The 25,238-nt window shown below is 59.2% G+C and overlaps 1 protein-coding gene across 1 annotated transcript in view; it reads right to left on the reverse strand.

The window, feature by feature from the left end:
* DIS3L2 (DIS3 like 3'-5' exoribonuclease 2) overlaps positions 1–25,238 on the reverse strand; it is a 273,001-nt gene that overhangs the window by 3,505 nt on the left and 244,258 nt on the right. Inside the window, exons 17-18 of the mRNA XM_015585355.2 lie at positions 3,348–3,531; positions 2,600–2,686 (exon numbers count right to left, since the gene is read on the reverse strand). Coding sequence (XP_015440841.1) covers positions 2,600–2,686; positions 3,348–3,531 — 271 coding nt within the window. The remainder of the gene's footprint in view (positions 1–2,599; positions 2,687–3,347; positions 3,532–25,238) is intronic.

Below are 25,238 nucleotides of genomic sequence, written 5' to 3' on the forward strand. Positions count from 1 at the left end.
CTGCTGAAGGCAAAGGCAGGCCGTGGCCTGGGTCATCCAGACCCCCTCACCCTGGCAGCACTAACGACAGGCCAGACGTCCCTGCGAGTGCCCCACCTGCCCCTGCCGAGGAAGGGGTGGGCACCGGGAGCCCACGAGATGCAGGAGGGCCTCCTCCCTCAGCCCTGGGCAGAGGGGACAGAGCACCTGGCCTGAGGGCACTGGGGAGGAGCTTATCTGCCCTGCAGTCTGTCGCTGTTGTCCCTGTCAGGGACAAGGGCGGGGAGGGGTTGTGTCTGGTCTGCCCCTCCCTTCCCCTCCCCTGGGGCAGCCACTCTGGGACGGGAGGAAAGAAAGAAGCTCGTGGCCCTGCTGGACCGGGGCTGTAGAGTTCGTCCTGCGGAGGCACAAGCAGAAGCTGAAGAAGCTGCTGGACTCTGCGAGGGCTCAAAGTCCACCACTTCCACGTGGCCAGAATGGAGCAGAGAGAAGGCCCGAGGCACCCACCACCCAGAGCAAAACAGGCAGTGGGCTCTTCCTCTCCGGCCCCGGCCCGGCCTTGGTTGTGGCTGACCTCATGCCCTCGGTCCCTGACCTCTGCCCTGCTGAAAGCCACACTTGCACCTGGCACCTCTGTGCCCCCAATACTCCACCTCGTGCCAGCCAAGAGAGGCAATGGACTGCCAGCCTGCCAGGCTCAGCCTTTCCTGTCCCTGACAACCTGTCCTGGGGCCAAGATGCCAAAAGTTCCTTCCGCAGGGCGGGAGTTGTGACTGGGGCACAAGGACGGGCACCGAGCTGCTCTAGGGGGCCAGCGAACAGCCCCAGGCCGGAGCACTCCTGCTGTCCTGGGGGCCTTGGCCTCAGGCCCTGACGCTGCTTGCCCTGTGTCCCCGACCTCTCGGGGCTGGGAATCCAGGACATGCTGCTGCCTGGGAGCAAGTGAACAGGTTCCCCGTGGGGAGCCCTGAGAGCCGCAGCCTGAGGGTTCACGCGCTCGCTCCCTGGCTGCCTTGCTCACGTCTCAAAACCTCACACCCTTCCCTGCACGTGGCCAAACGGCCAGCCGGCTCCGGTTACTGTGTCTGGAGGACTGGAATCCAGGGAGCAGCTGGTGGTGACCTGCTCGGCTCCCCAACTCTGCTTCCCTCCCAGCTCCTGCTGGGCCCTGGGTTATGTCCGGGGCAAGTCACTGGGGGAGGTGGGAGCTGCCTCCATTCTGAGCCACGTTCGGGCTTTGTTCTTGGTGGTGGCCCAGTTCCACAGACAAGCTGGGGTGAGGAGGACAGAGGGCCCTGGCTCCCTTTCTGGCTGGCGAAGGTGTCTCTGGGCAGGGTGGGATGGGTGGAGACCGTGGCTTTCCCACAGTGACCAGCCATCCCTGGGACAGCCCTGGTGTCCTGTTTCGGCAGCTCACTTAAACTTCCATGCTCACTGCCGCTCCCCCTGCCTGCTCCCCTGTCCCTGCCCCAGCTCCTAGGGCTGAGAGAGCATGGGCACTAGACTCTGGTCACACCCTGCCATCAGATCCCAAGGGAAAGGCTGGCCTGCGCGTCAGCGGCAGGCGAGGCCAGAAGTCCGGTCCTTTTCAGGCTCTAGGTGACTCAGGCGAGGGCCCCTTGCCCTGGAGCTGCAGGGCTGGTGTGACTTGGGGGTGGATGGCTCCTAGGGACAGGGAATGGGGGCCCCAGTGGCCCCGCATGGCACAGCCAGGAGGCAGTTCTTGGGACCCAGGGGCAATTGTGGTGTCAAGCCCGGTGGCCACAGGTGTCAAGCCCGGTGGCCACAGGCAACCCGCGCCCCCCCATGTGGGGTGCTTTAAGGTGCTTAGCATGGGGCAGACACTGGTGCCCGGGACAGGGTATAGGCAGCCATACCGAAACAGGCCCTGATGGCCCTGTCCCTGACACAGCTATAGGTGACAGAGAATAAACCAGCGGTGGCCAATGAGGCTGTCTGGTTCTTAGGAACAGGATGCATCTGATGAGTGACCGAACTCCTGAAAAATGGTTTGTCACTGTCCCTCTACCCACCGGCCAGGCTGCAGCCCAGAGCTAGCCCCATCAGCATCTGGCCTGACAGTCCATGGGGTTGGCTCCTTCCCAAGGTGCTCGGGCCTGCAGGGGTTGAAGGTCAGCCTCAGACGGCAGAGAGGCTGCCGGGGCAAGCCTTTGTCTCAGGCTGCCAGCCCATCATGCTGCCTGCAGACACAGGCCATGGCCTGACTCCCCTTCCTGGCTAGAGGAAGATGTCTGTACCTGGCACCCACAAGCTGCGGAGGGCTCCCCAGGGCAGGCTGCTACAGGAGACACTCTCCCCTCCAGTGTCCCCATCCGGCCACGAGTTGCTGACCAGCCCCCGCCCCCCTCCCCATTCCCTTGCCCAAGCTGGTCTGGTCCGTGGGGACAGGGCACCGAAGCCTTGTGCATGCCCTGTGGTGGCTCAACCCGGACCCTCTAACAAGCAGACGAGCCGTCCTGGGGCAGGTGAGGCGGGCAGGTCCGGGCAGGAGGCAGCAGACTGGGCTCAGGGGCCTGGGGCCCACCTGCCCTTGGCGTTGTGTGGGGTGTCCTCCTACCCCTCCCCTGAGGTCCCCCGGGGTGGGGGTGGGCATCCTCACCTGCATGGGCCGGGAGCACATGTTGGTGAGCACCTCCTTCCGGGCCAGTGAATACTTGTCATTGCCAAAGAGTTTGGTCAGGCTTTTCTAGAAGCAAAGCCACATGATGTGCAGTCAGGCTTGGGGAGAGGCTATGGGGCCCTGTCACCCGCTGAGCATCTGAGACCTGGCTCTGGGGGGAAGGGTCAGCTGGATGGCCACGGGTGGGGTGCAGGGGGGCCATCAGCCCCAGACTGTGTCCCGCACTGGGCCTGACTTGGGCCCTCAGCTCTGAGGCCTGTCCTTCCACATCTAGCAGGTCGGCCTGGGCAGACTGGTCTCTAACTGTCTGGCTACAGCATCTCTCCACCCACCCCAGGATTGGAGCACAGGTAGGACGGTCTCCGTCCTGGCAGATCAGAGCTGAGACCACGGATTCCTGAGCCCCACGAGGCTTAGTTCCAGGCAGGGGACTCTTGACACCACTTACCATAAAAAACATTCTCTGGCTTCCAATGACCCCAGGCCCTACTGAAAGCCTCTGGGCCCCAGCCCAGCCCTGGCCACAGGTCCTCTGCCCACAGCTGGGGCCCTGGTGACTCGGGGGCCTTCTCCGCAGGGCCTCCCCTCTCTCTGTGCTAGGAGTCCTGGCTAATGGGGAAGGGACTTTGGTGGGACACAGGGGCTGCTGCACCGCCCACGTCCAGGCCTCCCTCCACTCCCCCAGACAGGGCCTCTCCCTGCCCCTACCCCAGCTCCCTGCACTCACATTGAGGGCCCCGGCAGAGCTGAAGTCCATGGGCAGCCCCATCTGGTCGCAGAATTCCTCCAGGTCACTGAGCATCTTGGTCTGGGGTGGGGGGTGCCGGCGCAGCAGGGCCCGCTCGGGGAAGGCGCGGAAGATCTTGTGGGCCACGGCCATGTTGGCCAGGAGCATGAACTCCTCCACGAGCCTGCGGGGGGCACCGCCAGGTCAGGGGCCGCTGCCCATCGGTCCCCAGGCTCCCTGCTGGCTGGCTCTCTTCATCCTCGTCTCCGACTGGAGATGCCCTCCCCCCACCGGCCGCTCTTTGTTCCCCCGGTTGATCTCCCCCCTGAGCGCGCCCCTCATCTGCTAATCAGTCTGCAAACTCCGCTTCTGCTGTGTCAGCTCGTGCGCCACCGCCCCCATGAGACGGGGCTGACCCCCCCTGCTGCAGCCCCAGGGCTCGGCACCCTGCCTGACCCAGAGGTGTTCGGTAAAGATGTCTGTTGGGTGACCAGCCCCCCAGATCATTCGGGGGCACCCCCAGCTGTGAGGAAACAATGTGCCTCCCTGGAGTGTGTGGAAGGTAAGAGCAGACCTGTGCCCCGAGCTGGGCTGCCCCCCAGGGAGATGAGTTTCTGAGGACAAGGAGGGGACTCACAGACAGCAAACGTGAAATCACGCATCTTGGGATAAAGCAAAGGTGCTTTTGGGGTGTTCGAACCCCAGACAGTCAACCTCTGGGAAGTTCACTGTGGTTTAGCTTCATCTGAGTGTGATCAGTATGAAAGCTACGACTTTACAGAAGAGACAAAAGCACACCAAGGACCTGGGGGAGGGGCAGCGACAGCGGGGTGCAGGGGGTGTGCCAGGACTGAGGAGTTGGTTAGGAACGCGGGAAGCTGGACCACGCAGGCCTGAGGTCAGCAACACCCCCAGTCTGGGGCCCACATGCCGCTCCCCCTGCCTGGGGCTCCTGTGGGAGGACAAGTGGATCACACAGTGCACCAGAGCTGAGGCCTCTGGGAAGGGGCCTCTGGCAGGTCCCGGTGCCACCGCGGCCAGGGTGCCCTACGTGGGGAAAGCCTTTCCCGGCTGAGGGAGGCTCTCCCGCCTTTGATCTGAACCCCGGGCTGCACGTCAAACCTGTGCTCCCACGGAGGCAGGAGAGGTCAGGCAGGCCTGGCGGCGGCTGGAAGCCCAGCATGAACTTCCCCTTCCTGGAGGTGTGGGCATTGCTGTGGGGTTGGCCTGTCACCCCACCAAGCTCTTGGAAAGAAAAGCAGCCAGTGAGGGGGAGAGAGAGAATGTGAGCGGGTGAAGCCCGCTCCCCAGGCTGGGCCTGCCTTGGCAGAATGGGGCTGGTCCGCCAAGCTGTCCCCAGGGCACGTCTCTCCCAGAAGCCCTCTCTGTAAGTCCTGCACTGCCAGCCCCTCCCCTGCGGGGACTGCGTTGGACAGGCCCATGGAGGGGCAGGACACGGCCTGGGTGCAGGGCTGCAGGCTCAGGCCTCCGCTGGCCTGTGTACCCTGCAGGGAGCCCAGTGTGGGGAATGAGGAACTTCTTCATTCGCCACTGGGAGTCGCAACAGCTTTTTAAGCGGGCATCCTACCCGCCCCCCAATCTGTCCTTGAGCACGTGACTCCCGCTGTAAAGCCCTTGAGTTCCAGCACCTGAGCTCGACCACTGAACCTCCTAAGATGAGGTCTGCATCCTGACTCCACATGTCCTTGCTGTAGGACCCTGAATGGGTCATGGACCTTTCTGAGTCTCCGTTTTTTCAAAGGTAGCACGGGAATAACAACACCTGCTTCACAGGGTGGCTGTGAAGACTGACGGAACAGCACACGTTTTAAGGGCCGACCCTGTGCCTGCCCCACTGTCCACCTCGAGACACGAGAAGTGCTTTCCTCTCTCCCTGGCTTCCATGCCACATGGCCAGGCTGGGGTCTCCCTAGGGTGCCCTGTGATTTTCACCCGTGCTACCTACGCCCCCCTTCCTCACCCTTTCCACACCTTTATCACCTAAATGCTTCAGATGCAGACATTCATTGATTCATTGATTCATTCATTCATCTGTTCACACAACAAACATTACTGTGTGCCAGGCAGCTCTAGACTCATCTCCGCATGCAGTCCAAGAATCATCGTGGGCAGGGGGCACACAGTCTCTTTCCTGGAGCCCGTCTCCAGCCCCAGAGGCAGGTTGGGTGAAGACCCTGGGCTGCGTTTTGGCAGTGTGGCCAGCAGGGGGCAGCATGGCCCTACAGTTGGGCTGCAGGTTAGGGAACACTGGGCAGGGCAGAGTAGCAGGGCTGGGCTCTAGGGGCTTCTGCTTGTCCCCTCAACCCTGCACTCTCACCCCTGGGTCAAAGAAGCGGAATGCCTGGGCAGCCTCCCCAGGCGGAGCGGCGTTCCTGCTCCCAGCCCTGCAGGGGCTCTCCTGCCACCCCCCTCAAGGTCTTAAGCAAGGGCAAGGGCAGGAGGAAAGGGATGGGGCCGACGTTCAGAGCCCCAGGCAGTGACAACAGACCCTGGTCAAGCTGCTTCTCCAGTGACTCCACTACTGTGCTCCCTGGACCCCCGGTACAGTGCCATAAGTCCCCTGGGGCTGGTGAGAGACAGAGATGGATGCTCTTACTAACCCTGAAAGGAAGTCTGCTCAAGCTCTGGATGCAGAAACTGATCCTGGACAAGTTCCTTGGTGCCTGTGGGGGGCTCCCGCCCTGAGTATCTCAGCCCCTCCCTCGTGACTCGAGGGACAGGAGTTGAGAGGGAGGCCCGGGGGATCCTCTCCAAGACGGTTTGCTGATAATGAACATTCACCCCAGAAAAACGTCCACATCACCCAACTGGGAGCTGGTGCAGCAAGACGCCCGAGTGCCTAAGTGCCGCTCATTCGTGTTCTAGGATACTGCAGGGGCCACGTCCCCACAGCCTGCCCTGAAAACCCCTCCTACACCAGCACGTGGGAAAGCGAGGGGCAGAGGGAACCCACGAAGCTGTGAGCATGAGAAAGCAGGAAGGGGGCCTGGTGGTCAAGCTCTCTGTGGCTAGAAGGGGCTCAGGGCAGACGGGACCGGGTCCCCATGCAGCACATAGCAGAAAGGCCTGGGAAAGCCAAGCGGCCAGCAGCCAGATGCCACAAACCTGGCCGCACCATGGGAGGGAGAACTGGGCTGGCTGGGGATAGGGCTGATGGGTGACAATGCTCTTCTCTGGGGCCCGCGAAGGCCCCTCTCACCAGGATCCACAGGTCCTCCTCCCAGGTCAGTTCCCAGGAGAGACCAGCAGGGGGCCCCCAACGTCTTCCTTCCACAGGACCTGGGACGTGGCAGGGGCAGGAGCGAGCCTTTGATTACTAACTGCAGCCCTGCAGCCCTCGGCCGGGGGCTCTGGGCTCCGCTGTTCTGCTCTTCACCAAGGCCAGCCCTGGGCCGAGGGCTGTTCTCGGGGAGGACGGCGCTCTGTGGGAGGGTGGCAGCCGGAGGAGCTCCGGTGGCTGTGCCCTGGTCTCCTTCCTCTTTTGGGGGGCAGTGGTGCGCGCACAGGCCTGACCCCAGATGATGCCTCAGGCTGCTCTGGGTGGTTAGGATGTGGCTCTGAGAGCCACCCGAACACGCTGGGGCCTGGCCTGATGGGGCAGGAGCCCCATGTGCCACCCTGGCCTCAGACGTGCACCTCGATCTGGGGGCCGGCCCTGACCGACCCCACCAGCACCCACTCCCCTGCATGGCACAGGCGTGAGATCGCTCAGCCCTGCCGGGGGAGGTGGGGGTGGGCAAGCTGGAACTCAGCGACTGCCTGGCAACTGCTCTAAGTAGGGGCTCAGGAATGGCCGCCAGCCAGGACCACCTTCCAGAAGAGCAAGCCAAGCCCTCAGAGATGGGGCCCTGGTCCCAGGCCTGGCACCTGCTGGGCATCTGGAGCCCAGTGCCACTGGGGGTCCACCATTCTGGAGGTCTGGGGCGGGCTCTGCTATGATAGCTGCATGGCCAGCTGGGGGCCAGGCCAGGGCGCAGGGGGGCAGCACTCATTTGCAGCATCCCACCTACCTGTGCTCTGGGCTCCAGGTGTTGGAGGACAAGGCAGAAGGGAAGGCGAGAGGCTTCTTATCCCAGGGAGGAGCTGAGCAAGCCTAGAAATGTCAGAGTCTCTCACCTGTTACAGCAGGTGAGGCCACAAGTAACCTACACACAAGAACACACACTCCTCCCACAGCAAAGACGACTCTGGTCTAAAATAGTGCTTCTCAAAACGTGTGAATGTTATTTAAAGGAAAAAAGCATAATTATATATGAAACGCGAGGGGGTCTAGTGGTTACCTGCCCAGCAGCCTGCCCTGAACCCCAGCTCTGCCACTCACTAGTTGGGTGATTTCAGATAAGTTTCTTAGCCTCTCTGAATCTCAGTTTATTCACCTGAAAAACGGAGATGTGACATACAAGTGCCTGGCTTAATGATTACATCATTATGCATCCTGTGGATGTCACTGACCCGGGGGCCACGGCCCCAGGGTCTGGGCCGAGCACAGCAGGATGCCCAGAGGCCTCTGCTGCCCTCCCGCCACAGTGCCGTCTCCTACCCGCTGGCCGTCCCCCTAGTCACGCCTCCCTGCCCCACGCCCCCAGCGGTGCATGCTTTCTTCAATACAAATCTGGTCACGTCCCTCTCTTGCCTGAAATCATTCAGCAGCTACCCCTGCCCTTGGGACAATTCTGCCTCCTGGTAAAGTGAGGTTTCCCAGGTTTTCTGTCACGTGCTGGGATCACCTCTCCCTTCTCCCCACCCGCACCCCTCCCGCTTCAGCTGTGCTGAGTTCTCGTGGCTCCTTCTTGCTTCTGTGCCTTTGCCACCCCTTTTCTGCACTCTCTCACTCCTCCCGCCTCTTTCTCTTACACGCGCCTTCCTCGGGGCATCACGGTGCCCGCCCTGTGCGCCCCTGAGCGCCCGTTTGTATCCCGTCATGGCTTCAGCCCACACTACTGCAACTGCCTCTTTGATCGTGGGCTGCATCGCCCTCCCCACCCCGACGCTGCCTGCCCTGGTCCCACTGCAAGGCTTGGCACAGGGCGGACACTGACTGTGTAGAACAAGGGGTTCACAGGACGGGGCACGTCCGGGAGCTGGGAGGGCCAGGTCCCTGACGCCGTGCCCTTTTCTGAGTGGGCGCGCAGCCCTCGCACACCTCTGACGCCCAGCACTGCTGCCAGAGGTGTTCGCCACTGAAAACCCTGCCTAAGAAAAGAGCTCGACTGAGACCCCTCCCAAACAAGGCACGAGAGAGTCCTCGGGGTTCCCTCTCCCCTCGCTCAGTCTGCAGAGCGCTGTCTACACTTACAAGCCACTGGCATCGTTACGTAAAAGGTAACAGAATAAACGTGCCTCCCAACCAGGGCCATTCGTTTCTTTGTCACTTATGTATCCTCAAACCGTTTTGAGATGCTGCTGTGGGTCAGTGCAGAGGGAAGAGACACCAGTAAGGGCATGTGACCGATGGTATCACATGCTGGGTGCAGCCCCTTGAATCCTCCTGCAGGCCTCGGAGGGGTTTTTATCCCTTTTGGAGATGCTTAAGGCACAAAAAGCAAAGGTGATCGTCCAAGTCCCACAACTTGCCGAGCAGCAGCTGGGGTGCTCAGTCAGGGCTGGGTGGCTTCCTCCGTGGGGTCCCGGCCCTGCTGTGGCCAGAGCCTGGCCTGCCCTCCAGGAGCCCACGGCCCCGTAAGGGAAGCTGTCCACAAACGCAAGATCAATCCCCAAACATGGCAAGGGGCAGGAAACACTTTACACGAGAGGGTTGAAACGGTAAAGGGGTGAGGCAAAAAAAAAAAAAGCATCTGCATGTTTGGAAAATAAAGAATCAAGAGGATGGCAGGGCTGCATGGTGGGGGTGGCCCGAGGGGGCCTGGACTTGACCCAAGGGCAGAATGAGGGCTGGACACGAAGGGGAAGAAGCCGGCGATGGCGGGGCACGGGGGCCAGAGGCTGGGCGCAGTGAGGACGAAAGCCGGAGAGTCCAAGGGCCTGCAAGCAGCGGCCAGAGCGATAAAGAGAGGGCACAAGGCATGGCCCTGGGGGTGGACGAGACTGTCACCCCATCACCGCGCACGGAGGGGTAAGATGAGGGGGGCTTAGAGGGTGACGAGGTAGCCGAGAAGCGAGGTGGCAGGAGAGGCGTGAACAAGGTCGAGCTGGGCAGGCCGTCCACAGCGCAGGCGCGGTGCTGACACTGACGAGGTGGGCCCTGCAGAGGCCACGGGTTCGGCCAGCGGGAGCTCAACGCCCCAGGGGCAGTGGGGGTGGGGAAGGTGATTCAGAAAACCAAGGATCAAAGAGTGAGGAAGGCGGTCAAGAGCAGACGACTCTGAACACATTGATCGGTGAAAGAAGCAAGAGCCAGTGTTTTTCTCTGTAACGTCCTCGGATCTCTGTTTAAGTATCCCAAAGGTCTGATCGTGCTTTCAGAGGCGAAGGCGCCGATGTGAGGAAGATGCTGAGGGTGAGCATGTGACCAGCCAGTGTTTGGGGAGGGTGCAGTCCGAGGAAGGCGCCGGTGTCTGCGCTGTGAGTTCGCAGGGGGCAGGCGGCCGTGTGGCTTGCGTGGAGGAGGCGGCTTGTCTGGCCGCCCTCTGCTAAAGGAGCCCCGGGAAGGGCCCTGCTCGGTGTCTCCTCCTGCAGGAAGGGACAGGCCACCTCCTTACAGCGGCTGGAGTTCCAGGGGCTAGGGCCTCAGCCAGTCAGGGGCGTGGGGGGGCTAGACCCCACATTCGCCGGCCCCACGTTCAGAACTGTCCTGAGGGCTCAGGCGGGCATGTGGTGACTGGCGGCCCCTGTGTGGGGGGCAGCGGGGTAACCTTTTCAAGTCCCCTGGGCACTGGAGAGGAGAGAAAGGCCCACACCCATCAGGGCGACCAAGAAAAGTCACCTCAGAAAGGCCTAGGGACAGGGCCGCCTCCCTGAGCAGGCCAGGGGCGGGGCCATCAGTCCCCACACTGTGGCATTAGCAGGCTACTGTTCCTCCCTCGAGGTCTGGCCCATCTGGACCGCGGAGGGAGGCTGGTGCTGGCAGCAGCGGCCTCCTCGGCCCAGGCCGCCCGCTGCTCCGCACTGACCCCCTCGACCTGGCCTGGCAGGAGCAGCTGGGCCTCCAAGTATGTTCCGCTTCCAGGCCCATTTTACCAGCTAAACCAGATGAGAGTCCCGCCCCACCCCTTCCACACTCAGAACACTCAAAAGTGGCTTTGGAACCGACCCGGGGGCCGGGCAGCCAGGCAGCAGCATGGCTGTTGCCCAAACCTGAAAATGCATCAGTTTTCAAAGACCAAAACCAAGCGAGAGACTCGAACAGCCTCTTCTGCCCTCGGCCACCAGGGCACTTGTCACGACTCTGTGGGAGTTTCATGTAAATAGAATTAGGCCACTCACAGAGATTGCTCACTTAGCTCTGGGTGAAAACGGCTACCTTGGAAATCTGATAAGAATTGCTCCCAGCCGGTCTCAAACTCATTTCTTCTGAAGACAGATGTCCCTGCCTCGGGCACACCCTCACAGTGGGCCTGGGGGCCCTCGGGCTCCGCAGTGGCCGTGATGGCAGTTGGGCCTCTCACGAGGGCTGTGCACCCGAGATGGCCCCTTCTCCGCGGCTGAGCGGCCCACAGGGGCGGAGCGGTGGCCACCCTCGTGGGCGACCTGCAGCTCTCCCAGCGGCCCCCCGCGAGTGCGGCGGACAAGTGTGAGGCCCGGGAGCCGGGCATGATGGGAAAGCGGTTCGAGGAGCCCCCTGAGAGCTGCGGGGCCGCGAAGCCTCAGGGATCTTTGCTGCGGTTCTCTCCTGGGCCGGCCCGGGGTGGAGCCGGTGGCCTGGAGAGAAGGAGCTGCAGGCCGAGTGGGCTGGGGCGGGCGGGGGGCCCACCGGAGGAAATTCGGCAGACTGACTGATGGGCGCCCACCCACAGCCGACTGGGCACCCCGCTTCAGGCCTCTGCGTGGAGGGTGCTGTGGCCGCAGGGCTGACCGCACGTCACAGCTCGGGCCTCTTGCTGACCCCTCTCCTCCTGGGCTCACTGCAACCTGCTGAGCGTTTTGGACATTCCCATGAAACCGCAGGGAAATGAATGGGGCCTGGTTCACAGGCATGGAAAACCCCAGAGGAGAAGGCCTCTGGAGCCAGACATAACAGGCCCTGCGGGCGAGGCCGGAGCCAGGTTTCCTCTCTGTGAGGCTGAAGCCACTCCAGGCCTTTCTATAGGTTCGTCAGGCGGGGCCCAGCTGCAGCAAGGCACGGTTCAGCTGCTTGTTTTTCTAGCTCGAAAGGAAGTCTCCAGAGGCTCGGCCTCTGGAGCAGGGGCCCTCGGGCCCTGCCAAAGGGAGGCCCAGTGGCTGCGGTAGGGAGGGGGCTGGGGGTTTGCTGGGGAACCGGGCTGACAGGCAGAAAGCTCTCTGTCAGCGTAAAGCTAGCCGAGAAGCCTCGCTCCTTCCCAGGTTCGGGGCTCTGCTCGCGGAGGCACAGGGCAGGCCTGCACGTGGCAGCGGCCCGGGCTGCTCATGGCAGAGAACTCCCCTAAGCAGAACCAGGTGGCAGTGTCTGCTGTGCGGCCTTGCGGAGCTGGGTAATCAGGGCTCGCTGGCTCTGCCGCGGTGTTGACACACATGCCTTTCTCCACTTCCAGCTGCTGTCCAACTAGAATCAGAACCGCTGACCAGAGGGGGTGTGGCCAAGGCACGCAGAGGCCCGGCCACCTCAGGGAGCCACCGCAGAGCCCCCAACAGCTCTGCTGCCCTGCTTGGACTCCTGGCCCGGCTCCCCTTCATGCCCCAGCCCAACGGCGGGGGCTGGCTCTGTGGCCTTGGACAAGCTCAGTGGGGCCACTTAAGTCACCACTGGCATTGGAAGCCTCAATTTTGATTTTAAAATTAGGCTTCGGGCACGAAAATCTTTGATAGAGATCTGTTCCCGAATACACAGGTGTTTCTCTCTTTCTCTCTCTCTCTCTCTCTCTCTCTCTCTCTCTCTCTCTCTCTCTCTCACACACACACACACACACACACACACACACACACACACACACGACTGCTAGATAAGGAGGGTGAGACACATGTTCCTGGAAACTCTAGCTGCTTTGCGTTTGCAAGTCGCGGCACGCTTTGCTCACCTTCCCAAAGACACGCTGGGCCCCACTGCTGCTGGGGAGCAGTTCCCCTTGGGCAGGGCCACCACCCCAGCCATGCGGCCACTGATGACTGTGCTGGTCTCAGGCTGGGCATTCTGTGTACATTATCTCATCAAATCCTCACAAAACCCTTGCACGGAGGGCTGTGGTAGCCTGAATTTGCACAAGGAAATAGTGTGAGAGGCCAAGTATGGTGAGCACGTAGGTCACATAACCAGAGTGTGTCAGGGCTGTGACCTGGACACGGGTCTTTCTGACTCTAAAGCTTGTTCTCCACCCCAACCTGTAGACAGGGAGGGGCTGCCAGGGTGGCTGAGGCCCAGGCCGGCCTCATGCGAGTGGAGGAAAGGCCGATGTGTCCAAGAGAAGGTTTTCTGTTACGGGCAAAGGAGTCTGCGTTTCTGCGTCTCCTCTGACCCCAGAGACAGGGAACTGCGGAGGCCAGGGACTACCTGAGTGGGCCGCATCTCTGCCCGGCTGCTGCAATCAGCCCCCGTCACACCTAAGCCCCCTCACCCTGACTTCTGTGTGCACCTGGTCCAGGACCACAGGGGAGACAGGCGAGGTGGAGAGCGCAGGCAGGTCGTGCTCTGGCACAGGGACACGGGCTGGGAACCACCGGCGCACATGGCAAGAGCTCCAGGCTCTGAAAGGCCCGGGGGTCCCCGAAACTTTGACATGCTCTTTACGGCCTCATCTGTGGAAAAGGTCGGGGTGGGGGTCAGGCCCAGCCACGCACGCGGCCTAGTGCAGGCTCCCTGGGGGTCAGGCCCAGCCACGCACGCGGCCTAGTGCAGGCTCCCTCGAAGACGCCGCATCTTGTAAAGTCTTCTGGGAAAGCGCAGTCCTTCCTCCTCGCCCTGCACCCGAGGCAGACCTGATGGTGTCCGGAGCTGGAGCCGCCAGCACAACACGCTCGAGGCTGTCAGGGGCTGGGGCGGCTGCCACCCGGGGGTCTTTCTGTTCTCCCTGCTCCTCAGCCTCCGCTCAGCCCGGCCCACACAGGGAGCACGGACTGCGCTGGCGAACACTTTCTCGTGTATACCTGGTGGCTCCTGACACAAAGCCTCAGCTCTCACAGCGCAGCCTGGCTCTGGCCCCCGCTCATCTGGGCCACCCCTTCAGCCCACCCCAACTCCTCGGCCATTCGCGCCCGCCCGGCACTAACTCCTCTCTGGCTGGCTCAGACAGCTCCACTCACTCAATCCTCAGGGCCTACGACACTCCGGCAGAGGGTACGCACTCGCCAGATATGTGTTTTTATCTGCCGTTGTTTGCATCGTCTAAGCAAGACCAATATCTCCTATTTTTGTGGTTCTTCACATTGTTTTCACAAGTCTTAAAAAAAACCCTTGTTCATATGAGCAAAGGCAGGCTCAGAGAGGCTGCCTGTCTCCCCCAAGCTCACAGACCAAGGATGTCAGATGCCCCGCCCACTGCTTTTTCCTCAGGTGACTCTGTGCCACCTGCTGTAAGCTCCCCGAGGGCTGGGAGCAGGGTTTCTGTGGTAGTGTCCAACCAAGGGCTCTGCTGACAGCCTGGCCGCAGTACAGGGCCTGCCCCGAGGCCATGCCGGTCCCTGGGGGATGGGCAGCAGAGCAGGGGTGTTCTGCTACATCACCCCTGTCCTTCCTCACCCCCCAGGGTCGCGGCATCTGCAAGCCGAGGTCACCCATCTCTGGCTCTCTACATCCGCAGCAACCTCGGAGGGACGGGACCCTTCCCCAGGGCTGCTCCCGGCCTGCGTCTGAGGCTGGCCCCGCCGCAGGCAAGCATGCAGGGCCACCTTTGGGCCTGGCTGCGCTGGGACATTTCTGTAACCGTGGAGGTCTTCAGTCCTTGCTTTGCCTCTGCGTCTCTTCTGCTTGCTGGGACGAAGAGGACAGGAACAGGACTTAGCCCTCTGCCGCCACCGTCCCTCGCCCGCACTCAGGGCTCTGGCCTCTGTGCTGTCACTGAGCACCGGCGCTGAGTACATTCGCTTCTACTGCTCTGCCCTTCCTGTCGCTAGCTGAGGGCTCTACGGTTCCTCCTGGGTCTCCTGCGGACCTCTTTTTGCTAATGCTACTCCCACACCACCCGTGGGAATGTGCTGGCCCACTGGGCCAGAAGGGAGAGCAGGGCCGTCCGTGGGGACATCGCCACCCTGACCCGCAGACACCTTGCTCTGAAAGCCTCCCCTTGGGAGCCCCAAGAGCCCTGCACGAGCCTCACACAGCCTTTGTAGTCTGTCCCGAGAGGGCGTTTTCTTACTGAACTCCAGGTGCTTTCCATGTTTCCTCTGGTGAGTTCCATGCTGTCAGAAACATCTCGCACAGTCTCGTAGGTCAGTCCCTTGCCAGCCTCTGACTGTGGACAGGGTCCTTGAAGGGCAGAGCTCCGACAGGGATGTGGCTTCTTGCATCGAAGGCTGCAGATCCTCTGGCCATGGCACGCTCTCTCTGGCCTGCTCCTGGCCTCAGTCCAGCCCGCCCCCAAGTTACTCCCTGGGGCTCTCTTTCAGCCTCCTCCTGGGTGACGGGCACCCAGACTCAAGGATCCCCCGCTGGGGCTCCATGCTGCTCCCTCTGCCTGCCACGCCCTCGCCCCCGGCCTCTCTGCTCAGTCATGCTGAGTTTTCAGTGCTCAGTTCAGGCTCGGAACTCATCACTGGATCACCAGATTCCCTGCCTGGAGACTAGGCCTCACGCTCCTCTGTATCCCAGGGCCAAGGGCACGCGTAGGTGCTGAGGAAATGTTTGGGGAGGGAACGAGGCCGTTCAGAGACACCGTTAGTTTAGTACTCCACAGACAACGCCAGGGGAGGACGAGGCCCGTGGGGGACTGGAAGAGCCTCGCGGAGGGGCCTCCTGCTGCTTCCCTCCAGCTTCTCCTGCTGGAGAGCGGCCGTGTGGCCTCAGCAGACAGAACGAAGGCAGCCGCTGCTGGCCTAGTGGGACTCGCCGAGTCGGCTCTCGTGAAATCCCTACTGGCCTGTGGATGGTTATCACTCAGATCTAACACAAGGTGACGAGGTGGCTGGGGCTCATTTGTTGGTCACCTGATCAATGAATACTCTTGTCCAAGGAAGGCCCGCCTCACTGTAAATATAGAACCTAGATTATTTTTAAAAAACCCTCTCTCCTTTGGGGCTGTCTCCGCTGAACTAGCCTTGTCCTTTCACGACTGGGACGCGGTATTTTGAGACCAGCAGAGCTCTTCGTCAGTTATGTGGCTTTTGAAACACTGACCCACAGAGTTATGAGCTCGCAGCAACAGAAAGACCGGCCACTGGGTTCCCCGGGACCCCCACACAGACGGTGTGCAGCCGAGGGGCGTCCGTGCCTGCCTTACAGGGACTGGGGCTCTCTCTGCCCTGCGGCTGCCTGGCCAGGAGTGGCTACTGCTGGCCGCGCCGGAAGCAGTGACTCCCCTCGCTGAGCCCTGAGGCAAGCTGTGCCTAATACCCCGGCACAGAGTTCCGAGGAAGAAGTGGCGCTGGCCCTTGCACTCGGGTGTGCAAATGGACGAGCCACCCGTGTGCTGCACCCGGGAATGCCCTGGAGTCTCAGGGTGGGTGGGGAGAGCCATTCTCCTTCTACCCATGACCCTTAGAGGGACCCCCCTCTGCCCCAAGGCCAACAAAGCCCGGCCAGACAGTGCACACAGCCCCGTGAGCCAGCCCTCAGCTCTGGGCTCAGCGCGCCGGGGCCCGGCCAGCCTCTTCTCTCCTAGCCTCTGGCCCCTGCCCCAACCCTGCCATCTGCCACAGAGCACTGCCTCCCCTGGGTGGGCTGGGCCTCCCACACTGATGGCCCAGCTGAGAGGAGGTGGAGAACCAGTACAGGTGCCATGCTGCCCAGGCCTGCCCTCGCGGGAGGGCGCGTCACCGGGAGCCTGCCCCCTGACCCCTCTGCGCGGCTCTGCCATGGCCCTCGGCACGGCTCATGAAGGCGGCCCACACACCTGCCTTCCCCAGCACGCTCGTCCCTGTGCCCGGTGCGGCAGCGGCACCAGCAGGAGTCCACTAGAGTGTGCTGAACAAGCAGAAGGTCGGGGTCTGGCCCCCCGAGAGCACCCGACCCCTGGCCCCTGACCCGCAAGGCGCGCGGACCTCCTCGAGGCCCGTCCTCACGTGCTGCGCAGGTTCCCAGCGGTCGCTCGCTAAGTCCGGCGGTGGGAAATGACCCATCTGGCATGTGACAGGATCCTGAAGATTCCTATGGTTCCTCTGCTCTAGCTCAGCTTTACTGGGGCTCTGACCAGCACTGGCCTCGGGTCCCCACGGGGGCCTGGCCTGGATCAGAAGGACACCCGAGGAAGGCGGGGGCTCTCCCTTGGGGACAGGCAGCTTCGCCTTCCCTCAGGCACAGCGCAGCAGCGGCCTGCCGGTGCCCCCGCTTACCGAGGCCGAGGGGCAGGTGGGGTGCCCGCCACTCGCTGCCTGGTGGCCTCAGGCAGGCCAGCGTCTCCTGCCTCCACTCCTCACCTTGCAGGTTTCTTCTTGTGGGGATTAAACGAGATAAACTGTGTAAAGCTCTAATCTTAGGGCCTGGCATGCTCTTCAGTATTCTGTAAGTATTTATTGTTATGAGAACCTGAGGTGACAAGGGTCTGGTGTCATTAGAAAATAGCAGAATGTCAGAGGAGCGGGGAAGACGAGCGGGAGGAGCAGAGGCAGCTGCTCCCGGGAGCCAGCCGGTCAGCCGCGTCTGGGCACCCGCAGCGTTCCAGGCATTGTGCTGGGGCTGTGACGGAGACACCGTCCTTACCCTTGGGCACGGAAAATCAGAAGATGCATGCGCTCGCCACCCCCCATCCCCATTGGCATTTTCTCGGAGCTGGCCCTTTCCTGGGGCATCATTCACTGAGCTCCCCTGAAGTGTTCTCAGCAGGACCCCTCAGCCTATCTGAGGAAAGTGGTTTTACATCGCCTTCCACTCTCTACCCACAAAAACGTTTCCACGAAGCCATGGGCGTGAGCCTGCTCCACAGCACGTGCTGGAAAGTGCTGGAGGTTCTGAGGGGACAGGTACACGAACAACACGAGAGTCACGTCTGATGACACCAGCAGCTGGCAAACGCCTGAAGGGGTGAAGGATTCCTTCGGCTTCAAGAACAGAACACGGAAGAATCTGATAGTTTCTTAGACTATTTACAACACAAAAGATGGTGACCAGCTAACTGGTTTTTCATCCACACTGAAGACTAATGAGAGGAAAGAGATTTCGAGTAAACCGGAAGGCTGTCAGAACCGAGGAAGAACTTGCTAACGTGACAAAGGCACTACACGATCCAGTTCAAAGTCGATTTAAAAAGTGCCACATCGCCTCGCTTGTCTGGAACTCAGCCGCACGTAATCTTGAATATTTGAAACATGGGGCAGAACCAGGAGAACAAGCGACAGAGACTGTGAGGGGCCAACACAGATGCTGGGAGCCAGGCGTCAAATGTCACTCGCAAGGAAGTCACTCATAGGCCTTTCTCTTGAAGAACAATTCAACCCCCCGCTTGGCCTCCGAACCAGTGTCACAGCCCCACGGGGCCTCACGCTCACGCGCAGCTGAGACGTGCTATTGGCTTCTTCCGGACAGCGTGGAGCAGTGATGACTGGCCCTGGCTGAGAAGGTGGACACACAGACCTTGGGCCCGGGCCTCAGTAAAGCTGGGTGAGAGCACGTGGCACTGGGGGGCCCTGGGTGTAGGGGCAGAGGGCGCCACCCAGCACAGGGGACATAGGGAAAATACTTGGGTATCACGACCTAAACAATGTGAATAATCTGAAATTACTAGCGAGGGCTACGTTATGTCCAACTGACATTATCGAAGCAAACAGTAGGTGTATATGGAAATTAAAACAAAAGTTTTGTTGTTTGAAATAATAAATCCCTTCCCAGGTAAAATCACGGTTCTATAGACCAATTCCTTTCCCAAGGTTCCAGACACGCGGTGTCTGACGACCACGGCTGGCCTATCCCTGGGTGAGACACTGTGATGGGTGAGTGTGGCACCGTGGCCTCTGCAGGCCTCGCTGAGTGCTCCCCACAGTGCTTCGGTTCCAGGGTGATGACAGCGGAGCCACAATGCCAGGAGATGAGCCATGTCCTCTGACATGCCAGTCCAGCCGCACGTTTGGAACCCAAGCCCCACTGACCATCTGGGCTCGAAGGGCAAACGCCGCATCTCACGCAACTTCTACCTTAGAGCCTGACCCTGCACTGCCTGGCACGCCCCTCGGGTAGACATGGGGTCACACTGGGTCACACGGGGTCGGCTGCGGGCAGCTCAGGGTCAGCGGAGTGATACGTGCTCTGCATCTCAGCTGGGCCTTGCTGTGTGGGGTTTTCAGAGAAGCTGCATAAGTCGGCCACGTCCTTTCGCTTGACTCAATGGCCATGAGCTGGGCGCTTGTTGAGTCGCTCGGTGAGATCTTTGCCCACCAGGGTGCCCACCACTGGAGAAGTATGCTAAGAAGAGAGGGTAACCGTGTTCAATTCCTCTTCAAGAAATACGGCAGCCTCTAAGTGATTTATATCAATTGATGGCCTTTGTCATCAAGCACAGCAATTCCTTCGGGCTCTGGAGGCTCCCTGCCCAACCACCAAGAAAAAGCCACAAAGCCCCAGAGAGCTGGGGAGTGGCAGCGAAGACAGATCACTAACACTCCCCGCAGAGAGCGCGGCCAAAAGCTGAGACAGCCAAGCACGTTCTGGTTACCTGCCAGGCAGCTGCAGGAGGTGACAACCATGGGCACCTTTCTTCAGGCTTGGCGCCAACACGCAATCCTGTGGCCCGTTTCCTACAAGGGCGAACCTCCCTGAGAGTACATCAGGCTCTGCGGCCTGGACCTGGGCTCTGGACTTCTGGGCACCCAAGGGAGGGTGTTTACCCAGAGGGATCTGAGCATGCTCTGGAGGCCGGCACAGCACGTGGGCACACGCCCCACCTGCCAGGAAGTGAGTGGGCCCGGTCATCAAACAGAGGAGTGGCCTGAATATCACCAGCCTCTCCTAGAACTCAAAGTCTTGGAAAGGGACAGTCTCCTCGAAGTCTTGGAAAGGGACAGTCTCCTTGGGTTTAAAAACCACTGGTAAAGCTAGCCTTAGTGGCCAAAGAGCAGTTTCCCTTGGGGATATGAATCCATGGACGGACAAACACCCAGAAAGAAAGAAACACGAGTCATGCCAGGAAATTCTGGAAAAGGTATGGATGTGGCAGGCAGAGGTATAGAGAAAACAAATGTGCCAATTCTGCCCACCGTCTCTCACTGGTCAAAGCCTGTCCACGTGCTAAAAAGCATGTGGAAAACAACAGCCAAGGGGCCCCAAGTCACGCTGGAGTGCTGCAGCCCCGGGCGGCTCCCTGGAAGGACGAGAACCGCAGTCCGTCGCAAAGATGAGTGAAGAAAAAGGCGAAGTTTCACAAAGGAAATTTAACTCGAGCAGGAAAAAAAGTTGTTTGCTTAATGTGACCCTGTGTTAAATCAACCGAGGAAACATTTACTCTCTTTAATGAGGTCTTCGAGAATTTCAAAGTATGTGGTTTTGAGAGTTCCTGGTGTCCGAGAATTTTCTGTCTTTCAGGGGAATCTCTCAGGCCATCCCTGGGTATGTATTTGGGCTGCAAAAGGAGGGGTGTGAGAATAATAGGGTCGCTCTCACCTCGCCGTCCTGGGGCCGGCTGGGGTCTGGGTCTCTACCCTCCTTACACTCGTCCACTTTCCGAATCTCAGCAAAGAGTCTGTGTATCTGCACAGGATTCATAATCCTCAAACTGGAATAGCCGAGACTGTTGTGGATGTTTTTACATTGTGGATGTAAAAAACCACAATCCTACGCCTCAACCCAAGCAGTCTGGAGGAAAATCGTCAATTGCCACCTCTCACCCCCGGGCAAGAGACAAGAGCCCACGTGGCAGCAGAGGCAGGGCAGGCCCTGCACTGGCCTGGGGGGTGGCTCAGCCAGGTGGCTGAAGAGAGCTGCAGGTGCAGCCCTGCGGGGTCCCAGCTTAGGCAGGGAGGGCTCCTTTCCTGAGACCCATGGCAGCCCAGGTTCGCTTCCATGGCAACGGAAACCAGAGGAAGGTGGGACAGGGCGGATGACGGCAATATAAGGAGATGGGGAGGAGGGGGAAAGATGTCAGCCATACCTATGAGGCAGCTCCACAGCTTCTCTCTTGGAGATCGACGACAAAAGAGGTAATTCTGTGACCTTGGGGATTACACATTCAATATTCTTCCAGGGAACCGGGGAGTGGTAAGAATAGCCGGGATTTGGGGTGAGCCCCCGCTCAGCTGTACCAGCCACGAGACCCTTCTGTAAAACGGACAAGCCGACATCTTCCTCTCAAGGTTAAAATAAGGAGCCACCAGTTCTGAAATAAACGTCAGCTCCTTTTCTCTAAAATAGCTCCTAGCCTACGAACCAACACTGGCACATTTAAACTGAACAGCATTCCTAAGTGGAAAGCTCATTTCGGGGACAAGCTGAATTAAGTACATACTGAAGGGAATCCCAATCCATTCTCGTGATCTAAAAGCATGTTTGCGGTTCTCACTGAGATCTGGAGCCGGGCATGGACGCCCGCTCTCATCATTGCCATGAACCGCCACAGTGCGACAGGGCGACAAAAAGAAATGCACGGTGTGAGAACTGGAAAGGGAAATGTAAAACTGTCACCATTTGTAGATGACATGACTAGGTGTACAGAAAATCAGAAAGAATCCACAAATTATCTGAACTTAATAAGTAAATAAATTTAGCAAGGCCACTAGATACAGGGTCAATAAAAATTAGCTGTATTTCCATATGTCAACGATGAAAAGAAAATTTATAAATGCCATTTAAAATAGTATCACAAATATCAAATACCTAGGAGTAATCTAAAGAAAGATGAGCAAGAACTCCACATAGAAAACTATAAACCATTATTGAGAAAAATTAAAGAAGACCTAAATAGTGAGATATACCATATTAGGGAAAAAACAGTATCGTAAAAGTATCGATTCCCCCCAAACCAATTTATAGATTCAAATCAATCTCAGTATAAATCTCAGAAAGTCTGTGTGCGCGTGTGTGGCAACTGACAACGGATTCTAAAGTTTACGTGGAAACGGAGAGGGCTAAGAATAGACCAGCTGCCCCTTTGTGGAAGAGGCGCAAGGCGGAGAGTCTAGCTCTGCTGGAGACCAAGACTTTTAACGAACGTACAGCAGCGAGGACCGCGCGGCACGGGCACGAGAAGGGAGCCGCAGACGAGAGAGACAGGACCGACCCGCGCACTCCGCCTTTGACGGAGGTGGCACCGCGAAGCGGTGTGAAGTCCTTCCAGCAAATAACGCCTGCTCGATTAGCTATCCATATGGAAAAATGAAGCCTGCTGCCCTGGATTCAAAAATAAATCGAGTAAATTGCAGGCATAAAATATAGAAGGCAATACAACAGCGCTTCTAAATATAATGTGGGAAAAATTCGACGGGTGATTTTACTAGACGTTTCGACTAGACCGCCCTCGCAGCTCTCAGATCAGACGTTATTTCTGCACGGTCTGTGCGGATGTTTCCGCTGGGTCTACGAGCGGCTGGAATCGGTGGGCTCGGCGGAGCAGACTGCCCTCCCCGGCGGGGCAGCACTGTCTAACACACCCGAAGGCCTGACGGCCGAAGGGCGGAGGAAGGAGGAATCCGTCCCCTTTTTCCTGACTCCCTGATCGAGCTGGGCATCTCAGCCCATCCTTTCCTGCCCTCAGACTGGGATTTACAGCCTCGCCGGTTCCCGGGCCTGTGGACTCCAGTGACCCGCATGGCCAGCTCCTGGGACGCCAGCTTACAGGCAGCAGGTCATGGGACTTCTCCAACCACAAGCGTGTGAGCCGATTGCTAAAAATCAATCTCCTTTTATACATATATCCTATTGTTTCGGTTTCTCTGGAGAACCCTGACTAATACAAATGTCTTCATACAGATTTCTTAAATGGGATACAGGAAGAATCAACCATAAAGAAAAAAAATCAATACACTGAATTACATTGAAAAGAAGAACTTCTGTTCATCAAAACACCACCAAAGTGAGTAAAAAACCCAAGCTACTGAGTAGAAGACATTTGCAATATGTATAACCAACAAAGGACTCATCTCCAGAATAGAGAGAATTATACACCAACAAGAAAAAACAGAAAACCGAGTAGAAAAATAGGCACGAGCTGTGAAATGGCACTGTACTGAACGGGCAATGATGCACGGCGTCTTGCACATCGCTGGTGAAGCCTTCCACCAGCATGACCACCGAAGCGGATTTCTTCTCTACGACTCAGCAGTTTCACTGCCACTTCTATACTCGAAAGAAACACACGCACACACGCACCAGGAGGTGTGTGCAAGCAGAGCTAGAATAACATCAAATTGAAAACGACCCAAATGGTGACCGAATTCATGAAGACTAGATAAACTGCTACGTATTCATACAAGGAAATTCTTGCAGCAATGAAAATGAATGGATCGTAGCTAGTTGCTGTGACAAAGATGAATTCTCACAAGCATAATACTGAAAGAGACGCCAAAGAGAATACACTAAATGATTCCACTTACATGAAGTTCAAGGCCAGGCAGAATGAATCTATAGTGTTAGAAGTTATGATGAAGGGTTCCTTTGGGAGGACAGGGGGCATGCGGGTAGCTCCCCGGGTGCTGAAATGTCCTAGTTCTTGATCTGGGTGACAGCTACGTGGGTGGTTCATTCTAATACACCTTTGAACTACAAGCATATGATTCGTTCACTTTTCTCTACACTCGTCATAGTTCAAAATTACGTTTTACAGAAGTGAGTTTGCTGTAAAAAATCTATTTTCCGATGTATACACGATGGGAGACAGTGGAGGGGCCGTCAGGCCACTGAGGCATGGCCCGGGGCACCTCCGCACTGCCCTGATGCGCCCCCTCTGGTCTCCGCCCTGCGCGACCCCCACCGGTGCTGGCACCTGCGCCCTCTCACCCTGACCAGTCCCAGCCCTCGAAGGCCAGCAGCCGCCGAGGAGCTGGGACTCCTACGAAGGGCTCAGCACCCTGGCCCGGCAGCACGGGACACCTTTGCTGAGACGATCCAGTGCCTTAAAACGTGACTTCCGGCTCCATCCCTCCCTCGTCTCCCAGCAGCCGGGGAAAGGGTGCTGATGCAACACCCCTGATTTAGGGATTCTCCCTGCCCTGGATGCATCACATCTGTGGGAGATGGGGTGACTATGACCTCGAAGTAACGTAAGCAACACAGGAGGCGGCCACGCTGACCCAGGCCTGCTGCCCTGCGGGGACCCACGGGCAGCTCAGCGTCACTCGGTGGAGCCGTCCCAGGCGGTGTCCCAGGGAGAAGCCTGCTGGCTCCACCTCTGGTTTACAGCGTGACCTTGGCAGGGCGCCTCTCAGGGCATAGAGCTCCCGCTCTGTAAAGTGGGAGTATTCACACCCCCTCCCTTTCTCGTGGGGAAAACGGAGTCACGTGATATCACTACTGCTGCTGCATGGAGTGAGGTGGCGGGAGGGAATAGAGAGCCACCCGCCATCTGTCTGCGTTCTGCATTGACCAGCATCTCGATTCCAGCAACCGGAGTTGTGCCCGCATCACGCCGACAGCTGGCAGGGGGGCCGTGACGCAGAACCATGAGCTCCCACCTGCACGGGCGCCACAGCCGGGGGGCCTGCTCCCATGAATGAGGTCACTTCTGGGCCTCTCTCTGCACTGCTTCCAATCTCCCCCACACCCCTCCTCTCCCTTGACTTCCAGCTCCCCCTTCCCTGACCGAGGGCCTCGCCAGGAACAGGAAAGGCATTCCTCGTTCACGGCCGCAGCGTCAGCGGGAGGCCCGGGGCGCTCGGGTAGCGGCACTGCCTGGGCTTAGGCACTGGCGTCCGGGTCCGAGGCGCAGACACAAAGAGTCATTTCCAAAGTGCCTGGAAGTGTTGGTGTTGGTCTGAAGCTGTCAGAGCTGCGGGGCACATCCTCTCTGCTTATTTAGGTGACAGCAGATGGGGAAACCAATTAAGTGCGGGGCTTTCCTCAGGAGCCCCGGCTCTCCCTGCTCCAGGGCGGCGGCATGAAGCGGAGCCCCCGGGACCTCCTGCTGTGGGGCATAAATTGCCCGATGGCCCAGCCGCAGCTCCTGCGACCCGCCACCGCACTTGTCTGAAGCCACACTTTCCCTGGGCTGCTCCCGGACAGTGACTGGGCACTCTGGGGGTCCTGCAAGATGGCAGACTCCTCCAGCAAGTGACTTTGGCTCAAGGACCCCACCATCGGCCTGGCGAACCTCTCTGCAAACCGGCTACAGCCTGAGACTGTCCGCACCCAGGCCTCCTCCTGGCCCCTCCTTCCCGGGGCGGCGGCAGTGAGGTCTGAAGGCTCCCCACAGCCTTCTCCTCTCCCCTCCTGGTTCTCACAGGCCTTCCCTCCTGCGCATCTGCTCCCGCCCTGGCACCTGCTTCTCGGAAGACCTGAGCTAACACGAGTGGTACCAAAGTGGAGCTGACAAAACAGGCAGAAAGATAAGTGTGGGGACCGGCTCACTCACTACCTGACAGGCAAAGGGGACGGATGCTCTTCTGAGTGGCATGTGGGGCGTGGACAGTCCTTGGCACAAAGTAGCAGCCCGAATGCTCAAAGATTCACCAGCGGTGACCTGGGAAAAAGCCTTTGATCACTTTGTGACAACTGAAGCAGTTGAAAGCCTGGGAGGCACAGCGTCTCCCAGGACTGCAGAACTGGCTGGTTAACGT

Source organism: Pteropus alecto, unplaced genomic scaffold (assembly GCF_000325575.1).
Source record: "Pteropus alecto unplaced genomic scaffold, ASM32557v1 scaffold110, whole genome shotgun sequence".
NCBI classification, from domain to species: domain Eukaryota; kingdom Metazoa; phylum Chordata; class Mammalia; order Chiroptera; family Pteropodidae; genus Pteropus; species Pteropus alecto.